General features: G+C 56.2%; 2 protein-coding genes across 2 annotated transcripts in view; one reads left to right on the top strand and one right to left on the bottom strand.

Annotated features, from left to right (window-relative positions):
* The window catches only part of NDUFS3 (NADH:ubiquinone oxidoreductase core subunit S3), a 141,598-nt gene extending 135,077 nt beyond the window's left edge, over nucleotides 1–6,521 (bottom strand). Inside the window, exon 1 of the mRNA XM_086959746.1 lies at nucleotides 6,410–6,521. Within this exon, the coding sequence (XP_086815872.1) occupies nucleotides 6,410–6,452 (43 nt within the window). The 5' untranslated portion in view covers nucleotides 6,453–6,521. The remainder of the gene's footprint in view (nucleotides 1–6,409) is intronic.
* A 236-nt stretch (nucleotides 6,522–6,757) lies between these two features.
* The window catches only part of KBTBD4 (kelch repeat and BTB domain containing 4), a 118,082-nt gene continuing 111,403 nt past the window's right edge, over nucleotides 6,758–13,436 (top strand). The window contains exon 1 of the mRNA XM_086959743.1: nucleotides 6,758–6,892. Within this exon, the coding sequence (XP_086815869.1) occupies nucleotides 6,874–6,892 (19 nt within the window). The 5' untranslated portion in view covers nucleotides 6,758–6,873. The remainder of the gene's footprint in view (nucleotides 6,893–13,436) is intronic.

Below are 13,436 nucleotides of genomic sequence, written 5' to 3'. Positions count from 1 at the left end.
AGACCACAGAACAACATTCTTCCACTTAACAAATCAATACATTTATCCTAGGTTACCGCACTGACTCCCATTTGTTCTGGTACATTTATCCATCCATTGCAAAAGCTTCCAGCTCCCTTGGGCTAACTTTGTGTTACATAAATAGATACGTGTATGTATATGGTACTTCTATATAGCAAACTTAGTCAAAAGGCAGCAGACCACTGTACATGCTCAAATAAAAGCATAAAGTCAACAGGTGATGGAGGGGAAGAAGGGGTAAGGACATGTAATAAACGCATTGCGATGTAGTGTTCTTTAAAGAGGCGAGACTTCAATTCTTTCCTAGATTGAAGCAGAGTTGAGGTAGTTCTGATGGCAACAAGGATGTTTTTTCCCAGATTGTGGTCGCATAGATGGAAAAGGACTGCTGTCTTGATTTTTCTTTTTTACACTTCATAATCTGCAGTCGGATGGTGTCCGGGCTGAGGGTGTGCCAAGTGCCATCTGAGATGGTGAACTTGTCTGGAAGGCAAGTAAGAGAGCTGGTTGTGATGGCTTTGTAAATGATGCAGCAGATATTGAAGATGGTGCGAGCTGGCAACGGGAGCCACGTGAGTTCCATCAGGATGATAGGAATATATTTTTTCAGGCCCTAAAAAAGATGTGCAGCAGCATGCAGGGTGACCTTAAGGAATGTCAGTGTGGAGTCCACAGAATCGAATATTACCACCATCCAGACACAGGAGCAGAGCAGTTCTGAAGTCTCTTTCAGGAAGAAACAGTTTGACTGTCTTCAAAAAAGAGAGGTGGTATCAGGTGGTCTTTGTTTTTTTGGTAATGTGCTCCTAGAAGGTGAGGTTAGTGTTCAGGGTGAATCCAAATGACTTTGTAGCCAGTATAAGTTGTGTTTTGAAATCATCAACGTTCAGGTCATTGAGCCTGGTTTGTACAGTATATTTTTGGTTGCTCAGTTAGGTGCTGGGCATCGGGGCTCGATGTACAAGCAATGTTTCAGTCGTTGGATGCCTGCAGCAGAGGAATCTTTAAAGTAGACTTGTGTATCATCAGCAGGTTGCTCAATCTTGATGCGGTTATCTGTGATAAGAGCACCAATCAGCTCCATGTAGAAGGTACAAGTTGAAGATGACCAGGAACAGTATGGAACCCTGGGGAAATTCAAAGGTGATAGGGATTTGTTATGAGCTGCAGGTGCCCATGTGGACAAACTGGTATGAGGACCAGTGAAGGAGAATGGCAATTAATCCCATTTGAGACTCCAGGGTGTGCGTGAGGGCGGGGTGGTCCACTGTGTGGAAGGCAGATGAGAGGTCCAGCAATATCAAGAGGAAGTGGTCATTTTCATCTGTGGTTAAGAGGGCATCCTGTACAATCAGTATTGTAGCAGTCTTTGTGACGCAGCATGAGCAGACGTCAGAGTAGAAGTTATGGTGGAGATGGTTAGCACTAATGTGATATTTAAGAAGATCACAGACTGCTTTCTGAATGATCTTGGCAATGAATGGTGGGTGAGTGATGTGGTGGTAGTTGGGAAGGTCATCAGGGCCTTTTGTTTCTTCAGGAGTGAGAGGATCTGGCCTGTCTCGAGAGCTTCTATGAAAAATCTTGAGTGAAGAAGGCATTGATAAGGGTAAGCGGTGTTAAGAGTCAGCCTTGAGGGAGAGCTTTGATGTCAAGGGTAAGACATCTTCATGAGAAGTGACTTTGAGGAATGTAACTAGGTCAGCCAGATCTTGGGGACAGATGGCTGTGGGTGCCAACCACTGAGGAATTCTTCAGGAAAGGTAGGTGTATAAGATGAAGCATGCTTGGCACGGGCATATCTTCGGCATTTTCTCACTGAAGAAGGTCGGTGGCTTTGCACTTTTCTGTGGAGTGAGGAACAGGTGTGTCCAGAAGCAGCGCTGATGCTGTGCTTGTCTTGAACAGTGTTCTGCTTCTGAAGGTGGCTTCAAGGATGGTGTCACTTTAGTACTTTGCTTAGGCTGAAGGCTTTGACTTGCTCTTGTGTGTTGTAATTAGGAGGTGGGTGTCCAAAAGCCTTTTCACACAAACATTATGAAGCAGTTTTATAGTGCTACAAGTCTGTTTTTCGACGCTTCGCAGCATAAGATCAGTTGAGAGTTGCACTATTTGTCTCAATTATAGTTTGAAAAGGAAATACTAACGGAACCAGTCTTTCCTGGAGACATAACCTCCCTCTCCATGGCCAGACAGGCCAACGCCACCTGCTTCAACACTCTGCATTCTCCGAAAGACCTTCAAATGGATCCCCCACAAATCAAGGAAGACCGTCACCAACGCACCCATAACCAGCAGACTGGACTATGGGAACTCTCTCTACACCTGCATCAACAAGTCTCTACTCCGCAAGCTTTAGATGATACAGTTGACCGCCGCCATTCTCGTCCTCGCCGTCCCTTGACATGAACACATCACCCAACACCCGGGTAACCTCCACTGGCTCCCCGTTGAGAAGAGAGTAACCTGCAAGTTACTCACCCACGCCTACAAATCCCTCCACAACACCGACCCCCAATACCTCAACGAAAGAGTGTCTTTCTACGCACCCAAGAGAAACCTCTGATCCGTCGACCTTGCCCTTGTTGAAATTCTGCGCATCCGCAGAGCAAGAACGAGCGGAAGGGCCTACACCCACATCGCAGCAAAGACCTGGAACGAGATCCTGATCGACATCAGACACTCCCCTACCCTGGACACCTTCAGTAAGACCCTCAAGACCTGGCTCTGCGACTGACCCGGAGCTGCCCCTCCCCCCCCCCCTCCGGCCGCAGCGCCTTGAGACCCTCACAGGTGAGTAGCACACTTTATAAACCCCTGATTGATTGATAACGAGCGGTGGGCACCCCAAAGGTCCACCCTCTTACCCCCCATATCACCCTCGCCCCAGGGAAAGGGGGAGCACCTGCACGGAGGGCGTCCACACTCCACCGATGATCCCTGGACACCCATGGGCCGGGTCTCAAATAGACCCCTACCGGTGGGGGCGGGGCTCTCACTCCTCCTGCATGGACTCAGGGCCTGGGGGGGGTCACACACAGACCCCCACTAATCCCCCCCACCCCCACCGGTGGGGGGCAATAGAACCGGACGTCGCCTTCCTCACCGAGACCTGGATGAAAGCCTCCTCAGCGCCCGACATCGCCATTGCCAACCCGGACGGATACAAGATCACCCGGAAGGACCGCATCAACCAGACGGGAGGAGGCATCGCCATCGTACACAAGAACACCATCCGCATCTCGACTGACTCCGACGAAACCTTCACCGCCGCCGAACACCTGCACTTCCAGATACACACCGACCCCAAGACCACCCTCCGAGGCACCCTCATCTACAGACCCCCGGGACCACGCACACAATTCAGCGAAGACATTGCAGACTTCATCAGCCCGCACGCCTTTCTCTCCGCCGACTACATCCTCCTAGGAGACCTCAACTTCCACCTGGAGAACAACAATGACAGAAACACCAACGCCCTGCTGGACAACCTTGCCAACCTTGGACTCAAGCAACTGGTGAACACCCCTACCCACTACGCCGCCACACGCTTGACTCAGTCTTCTCATCCAGCAAACACATCTCCTTCAGCCACTCCACCAGACTCAACTGGACCGACCACAGCTGCGTTCACTTCAGCTTCAGAAGAAATACGACCCACCACCACCCGCAACAGGTTGCCCGCTGGAGCAAGATCACCGCCGAGCAGCTCACCGCCTCCCTCAGCCAGAGCACTCCCACCAGCACAACGGACCCCAACGAAGCAGCCAGCAACCTCACCAAGTGGCTGACCGCCAACGCCGATGACCTCGCACCACTAAAGAACCCTCCCAGCAGACCCGGCAGCAAGAAAACCCCCCGGTTCACCGACGAACTCAAGGATTCCAAGAAGTACTGCCGCTCCCTCGAGAAAGCCTGGCGGCTCGACCAGACCACAGACAACAGGACTGCCCTCAAGCACGCCACCTGCAAACACCACCAGCTGACCCGCGCCACCAAGAAGTCGGCACTCAAAGAACGTCTGGACATCAACGCCCACGACAGCAAGGAACTCTTCAACATCGTCAAAGAGTTCTCCAACCCCAGCGCCGGAAACAACGACATCACTCCCTCCCAAGACCTCTGCAACTCACTCGCCTCGTTCTTCCACCGCAAGATCGCCGACATACACAACAGCTTCGACGCACAGACCACGCACCCCACCACCGAACCAACGCCCGCCACCACCACCCTCTGCAACTGGACCCCGATCAGCACCGAAGACACCACCCGCACGATGAACTCCATCCACTCCGGATCTCCAACCGATCCCTGCCCACACCATGTCTTCAACAAAGCCGACGCCATCATCGCACCCCATCTCCGGGACATCATCAACTCCTCCTTCCACACCGCCACCTTCCCGGAGAGCTGGAAGCATGCCGAGCTTACCGCCCTCCTGAAGAAACCAACGGCGGACCCCACCGACCTCAAGAACTACCGGCCCATCTCGCTCCTCCCTTTTCCGGCCAAAGTCATCAAGAAGACCGTTAACAGACAGCTCACCGCCTTCCTCGAGACAAACGGATCCCTCGACCCCTCGCAGTCCAGTTTTCAGTCCAACCACAGCACCGAGAGCGCCCTAATCGAAGCAACCGACGACATCAGAACCCTGATCGACAACGGGGAAAGAGCGGCCCTCATCCTCCTGGACCTCTCTGCAGCATTCGACACTGTCTGCCACCGCACCCTAGTGAAGCGCCTCAGCAACGTCGGAATCTGAGAGAAAGCACTGGAGTGGATCATCTCGTTCCTCGCCGGAAGAACCCAGAGAGTCCGCCTCCCCCCGTTCAAATCCGAGGCCACCGAAGTCATCTGCAGCGTACCACAAGGATCTTCACTCAGCCCAACCCTCTTCAACGTCTACATGAGCCCCCTCGCAGCCATTGCACGCCAACATAACTTCAACATCATCTCCTACGCCGACGACACCTTGCTGATCTTCTCCCTCACCAACGACCCCACCACCGCCAGAACCAGCCTACACGAAGGGATGAAAGACGTCGCCGAATGGATGAAGAACAGCCACCTTAAACTGAACTCAGACAAGACGGAAGTCCTCATCCTGGGATCATCACCCTCCGCCTGGAACGACTCCTGGTGGCCCCTGGGCACCACTCCCAAGCCAATGGACCACGCACGCAACCTGGGCTTCATCTTGGACTCCTCCCTGTCGATGACCAGACAAGTCAACGCCGTCTCATCTTCGTGTTTCAACACCCTGCACTTGCTCCGCAAGATCTTCAGATGGATTCCCACTGAAACCAGGAAGACTGTTACCCAGGCCCTCGTCACCAGCCAACTGGACTACGGGAACACCCTCTATGCCAGAACCACAGCCAAACTTCAGAAGAGACTCCAGCGGATCCAGAACGCCTCCGCACGACTCATCCTGGACATCCCCCGACACAGCCACATCTCCGGCCACCTGAGGGACCTGCACTGGCTCCCGTCAACAAGAGGATCACGTTCAGACTCCTCACCCACAAGGCTCTCCACAACCTGGGCCCCAAGTACCTCAACAACCGCATGACCTTCTACACGCCCACCCGCCAGCTACGATCGACCAGCCATGCCCTCGCGGTCGTTCCCCGCATCCGCAGAGCCACCGCCGGAGGAAGATCCTTCTCCTACCTGGCAGCCAAGACTTGGAACTCCCTCCCTACCTACCTTCGGCGAACCCAAGACCATCTCTCCTTCAGGAAGCAGCTCAAGACCTGGCTGTTCGAGCAGTGACATACCTTCTCCCCCAGCGCCTTGAGACCCTCCCGGGTGAGTAGTGCGCTTTACAAATGCCGTGATTGATTGATTGATTCACTCCTCCTGCATGGACTCATGGCCTGGGGTGGGTGGGGGGGGTCACACACAGACCCCCCCTAATCCCCCCACCGGAGGGGGCGGAGCTCTCACTCCTCCTGCATGGACTCAGGGCCTGGGGGGGGTCACACACAGACCCCCCCCCCCCCCCCCACCGGTGGGGGTCACACACAGACCCCCCCCCCACCAGTGGGGGCGGAGCTCTCACTCCTCCTGCATGGACTCATGGTCACTCCTGCTGGGGCTCGAGTCTCTGGGGTCAGACAAGGAGTGAACATTTGTAAAATTCTCCTCATGTACTGGTCTTGGTTCTATTGTGCAGCGCTCTGACAACTTTGAGTAAAGGCCGCGCTGCACAAAAATGCATTACATAAATAAATAAAAATAATAATCAATAAACAGACCCCGGGGCAGGAGCAAGACCAGAGCCAGGACCCCCTGAGCACGGGGGGGGGCCGCCGTGACTCCTGAGGCGCTCCCTGGGCCTGGCCCTCTCTCCTACCCACCCCCGGGCTCCCCCTGACCTCCTCACCTCTGCCTGCCCCCCGGAACAAGCCCCTCACGCAGGCCGCCATGTTCAAAGTCACTAGGCACCGAGGTAGAGGACGGACAACCTGCACAACCACCAATATCCCGTTCCACAATGGCGTCGCAGCAGCTGGGCCATGTAGAGCGCACGCGCAATGTCAATCGGGTGTCCATGTTAGAGCCAGTCATGAGTCGAAGTAACATGAGCAACGGAGGAGGCACAAAAGCGTGACTTTCCGCCTGACCCTAAGATGCCGTGTCATCATGAAAGTTACGTACGTGGCCTGTGACAGCCCTCTTGCGGTGGGCAGGTCCAGGGGGCGGAGTCAAACCGTCCTTCTTCTATGTCAACAAAAATCACCAAGGACACTGCGGTCTGGAGCCGGAAGTGAGCGGTCCGTAACCGAACACTGCACGGCCGGCCGCTTCCGGTATGAGTCTGGCAGGAAGGTTCCGGGGGTGGAAGACATGAAGGGAGCGTCAGCAGGTAACCAGTGGGGGCCTCGTCCTCTGGAGGGAGTGGTTCCTCCCTGGGGCCCCCTGGGTAGGATGTGTCACGTGCTGGCAGGCCTGGCCATAGGGGTACGGACTCATGATCTGTGGAGTGAGGGGGGGGCTGAGGCCTGTGTCTGGAGATGGAGCCTAGAGTCACTCGTGGTGGAGCCTAGAGTCACTCGTGGTGGAGCCTGGAGTCCCTCATGGTGGAGCCTGGAGTCCCTCATGGTGGAGCCTGGAGTCCCTCATGATGGGGCCTGGAGTCCCTCATGGTGGGGTCTGGAGTCCCTCATGGTGGGGCCTGGAGTCCCTCATGGTGGGGCCTGGAGTCCCTCATGGTGGGGCCTGGAGTCCCTCATGGTGGGGCCTGGAGTCCCTCATGGTGGGGCCTGGAGTCCCTCATGGTGGGGCCGGCCTGGAGTCCCTCATGGTGGGGCCGGCCTGGAGTCCCTCATGGTGGGGCCGGCCTGGAGTCCCTCATGGTGGGGCCGGCCTGGAGTCCCTCATGGTGGGGCCGGCCTGGAGTCCCTCATGGTGGGGCCGGCCTGGAGTCCCTCATGGTGGGGCCGGCCTGGAGTCCCTCATGGTGGGGCCGGCCTGGAGTCCCTCATGGTGGGGCCGGCCTGGAGTCCCTCATGGTGGGGCGGCCTGGAGTCCCTCATGGTGGGGCCGGCCTGGAGTCCCTCATCCTCATGGTGGGGCCGGCCTGGAGTCCCTCATCCTCATGGTGGGGCCTGGAGTCCCTCATCCTCATGGTGGGGCCTGGAGTCCCTCATCCTCATGGTGGGGCCTGGAGTCCCTCATCCTCATGGTGGGGCCTGGAGTCCCTCATCCTCATGGTGGGGCCTGGAGTCCCTCATGGTGGGGCCTGGAGTCCCTCATGGTGGGGCCTGGAGTCCCTCATGGTGGGGCCTGTGGGGCCTGGAGTCCCTCATGGTGGGGCCTGGAGTCTCTCATGGTGGAGTTTAGAGTCCCTCATGGTGGGGCCTGGAGTCTCTCATGGTGGGGTTTAGAGTCCCTCATGGTGGGGCCTGGAGTCCCTCGCGGTGGGGCCTGGAGTCCCTCGCGGTGGGGCCTGGAGTCCCTCGCGGTGGGGCCTGGAGTCCCTCGCGGTGGGGCCTGGAGTCCCTCGCGGTGGGGCCTGGAGTCCCTCGCGGTGGGGCCTGGAGTCCCTCGCGGTGGGGCCTGGAGTCCCTCGCGGTGGGGCCTGGAGTCCCTCGCGGTGGGGCCTGGAGTCCCTCGCGGTGGGGCCTGGAGTCCCTCGCGGTGGGGCCTGGAGTCCCTCGCGGTGGGGCCTGGAGTCTCTCGCGGTGGGGTCTGGAGTCTCTCGTGGTGGGGTCTGGAGTCCCTCGTGGTGGGGTCTGGAGTCCCTCATGGTGGGGTCTGGAGACCCTCATGGTGGGGTCTGGAGTCCCTCGCGGTGGGGGCCTGGAGTCCCTCGCGGTGGGGGCCTGGAGTCCCTCGCGGTGGGGGCCTGGAGTCCCTCGCGGTGGGGGCCTAGAGTCGCTCTTTTCACTAATGCATGAACCCACGTTGGCGACTGGTGTACTCTCCGATATATGATATAACTTTACTTGCATTTTTCCGGACCATATTTTAAGCCTGATCGAGATATTTGTTAGAAGAACACGTCCGACCTTTGAAGGATGCAAATTGTACATAAGATATATATTTTTTAGACCCATATTATATGGGATCACACACAGGTGTTACCTGTAATGTGGTGCATCTCCTATCAGAGATTTGCGCTTGCCTTGAGGAAGTTGTCAGGTGATTTTCCCCGAGATTTAACACGTGGTGGCTATTGGCTACATTTTGGTGATACCATCTATACTAACTTACTATCATAAACTAATGTAAATTACATCTACGGTTGGGATGCGTATAAAGGAAACATGAAAATAAAGAATAAAACTACCTGAGAATATCTTGAATTTGAAAACTTTATTGGACTGAATGTCAATTTGTCTTTTGCTCGGGAGCGATATTTTGTTTAGAATCACCCGTGGTGGGGGCTAGAGTCACTCATGGTGGGGGCTAGAGTCACTCATGGTGGGGGCTAGAGTCTCTTGTGGTGGGGGCTAGACACTAACGGTGGGGCTAGGCTCTCACGGTGGGGCTAGGCTCTCACGGTGGGGCTAGAGTCACTCATGGGAGGGGCTAGACTCTCTTGGTGCATGATGGGGCTAGACTCTTCTGGTTGAGCTATATTCTCCCATGGTTGAGCTATTGTTAGAGGGCTGATCTCAGGAGAGGACAGATTTCGCACCTGACCCCCCCCCCCCCCCCCCCCCCCCCCAGGACCCACCTCTCCTAGGAACACAGCGAGTACTGGCGGGAGACCCTCAGGTCGAGGATCTCGAATCTAGAATATTACCCGCTGCGCTAGCACCACTTCACAGAGAGACACCACACTGGAGATTTTAAGAGAACGTATTCTTTATCTCTTCAAAATAAGGAAGGATCTTTATGATCCGCAGAGTATTATGTACAGGTGAGCCGGAGCTCAAAGAGTCTTGGCAGGGATAGGGTAGCGGGACAGTCTCAAAAGTCAAGGTATCCGGCGCACAGCTCTCAATCCTCGAGCTGGGGGATACGGGAGGATCTTGGGTCCAGCCGGACCAGGGCAGTTTCTCGAGCCGCAATAGAATCAGCAGGGCTCACAGTGATCTTAGGATAGTAGGGAAGCCACGACCAGGTCAGCAGGGCTCTTGTAGTCCAGGATACAACTAGTTTGGTCGGCCCAGAGCCACGCCTGATATAGGACTCCCTTTCTTTGATGTCCGGAGTCCTCGCAGGCAGAGGTCTTAGCACCTAGGCTGGTTGTTGGGGGTTCCGCTTCGGCGGCTCCTTTCATCCTTTGAAGTAGGGTCTGGGTGGATCCCAGACACTCGGGAGGCCTGGAGCCAGCCCCGGGGAGGCCGGATGGGTGATCGAAACTCATCTCTCGAGGGGAGGTGAAAGGTGTGACCAAGCTACTCCTCCCTCTCTTGCTCACAGGGAGCGCTCTACCCCCTGGCTGGGAATGGCGCCGACGGCCGAGGTCGGGCTGGGGCCGGGGAGGCCATTTTAGGTGCATGGACATGGGCCTCGGCCTCGGATGTCAGGAAAATGGGGGACGAGGACGGGAAGCCCAGGGTCGGGGATGCGTAACATGGCGGGAAGGGAAGGGTCGGGTGGTTCAGGGTCTGGGGAAGCTATCTGGTTCAGGGGTGATCACGCCACGAGGCCGGGTCCAACACGCGTCCCCCCCAGCTGAAGGTCGGGGAGAACTACCCATCCTCTTGGGGATTCTCCTCGCTGAGGCGGAAGAACCTGGAGAGGCCGTCAGCATTGGCGTGGTCGGTACCAGGGCGGTGTTCTACTGTAAAGTCCATCCCCTGGAGGGAGATTGACCATCGCAGCAGTTTGGGGTTCTCCCCTCTCATCTGCATGAGCCACCGTTGGGGTCGATGATCTGTCTGCACTCGGAAGTGGGTTCCGAACAGGTAGGGCCGGAGTTTCTTGAGGGCCCAGACTACGGCGAACGCTTATCGTTCGATGGTGCTCCATCTCTGTTCTCGGGGCAGTAGCCTTCTGCTGATGAAGGCCACGGGCTGATCTATACCTTCCTCATTGAGCTGGGGCAGTACGGCCCCTATGCCATGTTCGGAGGCGTCGGTCTGAACCACAAACTCTTTGGAGTGGTCCGGAGCTCATAGTATGGGGGCAGTACACATTGCGGTCTTTAAGGCGTCGAACGCCTTTTGGCAGGCTGGGGTCCAGTGCACGCGCTTGGCTGCCTCTTGGATGTCAATTCTGTGAGAGGACCCACTATGCTGCCGTAGTCCTTAATGAATCTCCGGTAATAGCCGGTGAGGCACAGGAAGGCTCGGACCTCGGTCTGGGTGGTCGGGTGCTCCCAGGCCAGGATGGCGTCGATCTTCAATTGGAGCGGGGCGACCTGCCCGCTTCCAACCTGGTGGCCTAGGTAGGTCACTGACCCCTGCCCAATTTGGCACTTGCTGGCTTTCACCGTCAAGCCCGCCTGGCGCAGGGCTAGCAATACCCTCCGGAGGTGCCGGAGGTGGTCACTCCATTGGGAACTGAACACCGCAATATCGTCCAGATATGCGGCGCTGAACTCTTCCAGCCCAGCCAGGACTCGGTTCACCAGTCTCTGAAAGGTGGCGGGGGCGTTTTTCATCCCGAACGGCATCACTCGGAAGCGATAATGCCCGTCCGGGGTGGAGAAGGCAGACCGCTCCTTGGCTCCTTTTGTGAGCGCAATTTGCCAGTAGCCGCAGGTCAGGTCGAAGGTACTCCGGTAGCGAGCAGACCCCAGGCGATCAATGAGCTCGTCCGCACGGGGAATGGGGTGGGCGTCTGCTCGGGTGACTGCGTTGAGCCCCCGGTAGTCCATGCAGAACCGAAGTTCGGGGACAGCTCCAGGGGCCGTGGCTTTCAGGACCAGCACCACTGGGCTGGCCCAGGGGCTGTCGGAGGGCTCGACCACTCCTAGGGCGAGCATTTTTGAGACTTCGGCCTGGATGCAGGTCCGGACTCGATCAGGTACTCGGTAGGCCCGGTGCCGCACCAGCGGGCTGTCTCCGGTGTCCACGTCGTGGACACACCAGTCGGTGATTCTGGGGACTAGGGAAAACAAATCTGAGAACTGCCCCAACAGCTGGCGGCAGTCCTCACGCTGCTGAGGAGTGAGGGAGGGAGAGAGGTTCACTCCCTCTATGGAGCCATCCTTCTCTTTGGAACACAGGAGATCAGGAAGAGGCTCCGTTTCCTCTTCCCCGCCGTCGTCGGTGGCCAAGAGCAAGCTCAACTCCGTCCGCACGAAGTGAGGCTTGAGGCGATTCACGTGGAGGACCCGAAGGGGGTTCCGAGGGGACTGGACGTCCACCAAGTAGGTCACTTGGCTCTTCCTCTCCACAACCTTAAAGGGGCTGGTCCATTTGTCTTGGAGGGCACAGGGTTTCACCGGGGACATCACCCAGACCTGCTGGCCCGGTTGAAACTCTACCAGAGTGGCATTCTGGTCGTACCAGCGTTTCATTTCCTCCTGACTTGCTTCGAGGTTGGCTTCAATGTCCGGTTAAACCACGCCACGAGGCCGGGTCCAACAGCTATACTCTCTCGTGGTGGGGGCTAGGTTCTCTCGTGGTGGGGGCTAGGTTCTCTCGTGGTGGGGGCTAGGTTCTCTCTTGGTGGGGCAAGACTCTCTCTTGGTGCATGGTGGGGCTAGACTCTCATGGTTGAGCTATTCTCTCTCATGGTGGGGGCTGGTTTCTTTTGTGGTGGGGGCTAGGTTCTTTTGTGGTGGGGGCTAGATTCTCTCGTGGTGGGGGCTAGGTTCTCTCGTGGTGGGGGCTAGGTTCTCTCTTGGTGGGGCAAGACTCTCTCTTGGTGCATGGTGGGGCTAGACTCTCATGGTTGAGCTATTCTCTCTCATGGTGGGGGCTGGTTTCTTTTGTGGTGGGGGCTAGGTTCTTTTGTGGTGGGGGCTAGATTCTCTCGTGGTGGGGAGATAGTCTAGCCCCACCACAAGAGAACCTGTCTCTCACGATGGGGGCTAGACTCTCATGGAGTTGCTACTCTCTCACGATGCATGGTGGAGCTAGGCTTTCACATGGTGGGTGCCAGATTGTCTCATGGTGAGGCTAGACCAGAGGTCTCTAAACTTTTTTTGCTGTGAGCCCCCTTAGAAAAATGCTCTGAAGTAGGCCCCCCTCCAAAACTTTATGTCCGTACTTTGAGGGAGCAGAAATGTCCGGGCTGAGTGCAGGGGGTTTGGATGACCATTTTCTTTAGTACTTTTTCTGCAGCTAATATTCCACGCCAAATATGACCCTTATAAAAGAGCAAATATATCCAGCAATAACACAGCTCAGGATAAATGGGGTGTTCTGAGCCCCTCCCACTCTTGAGACCCGGTGCCTGTTGCACTAATGCTAGTTGCATCTCTGAGTATTAGACTCTGTCCTCTGCCCCACCATGCCTGACCATCACTCCAATCTTGGAACAGATTCTAAGTCATAAGTCATAAGATTTGTATAGCGCACTACATACCCAGAGGGTTTCAAGGCGCTTAGGAAGGGAAGGAGGATTATTTGTCAAATATCCACGTTTTAAGCTGCTTTCTGAACGCTAGGTGATTCTGGGTGAGGCGAAGGTAAGCGGGGAGTGAGTTCCATGTTTTGGCAGCCAGGAATGAGAAGGATCTGCCTCCCATGGTGGTCTTGTTGATGCGAGGTACAGTGGCGAGGGCTTGGTTGGAAGAGCGAAGTTGGCGGGAGGGGGTGTAGAAGGACAGTCGGGAGTTGAGGCAATCTGGTCCGATGTCGTAGAGTGATTTGTGTGCGTGGGTGAGCAGTCGGAAAGTGATCCTCTTATTGACGGGTAGCCAGTGGAGGTCTTTAAGGTGACCAGAGATGTGTTCGTTGCGTGGGATGTCTAATATAAGCCTGGCTGAGGCGTTTTGGATTCGTTGTAGTTTCTTCTGGAGTTTAGCGGTGGTACCTGCGTAGAGGGTGTTTCCGTAGTCC

The sequence above is a fragment of the Lissotriton vulgaris genome, chromosome 2_2 (assembly GCF_964263255.1).
Source record: "Lissotriton vulgaris chromosome 2_2, aLisVul1.2, whole genome shotgun sequence".
Lineage (NCBI taxonomy): Eukaryota > Metazoa > Chordata > Amphibia > Caudata > Salamandridae > Lissotriton > Lissotriton vulgaris.
This window is presented reverse-complemented; position numbering and strand designations above follow the sequence as displayed.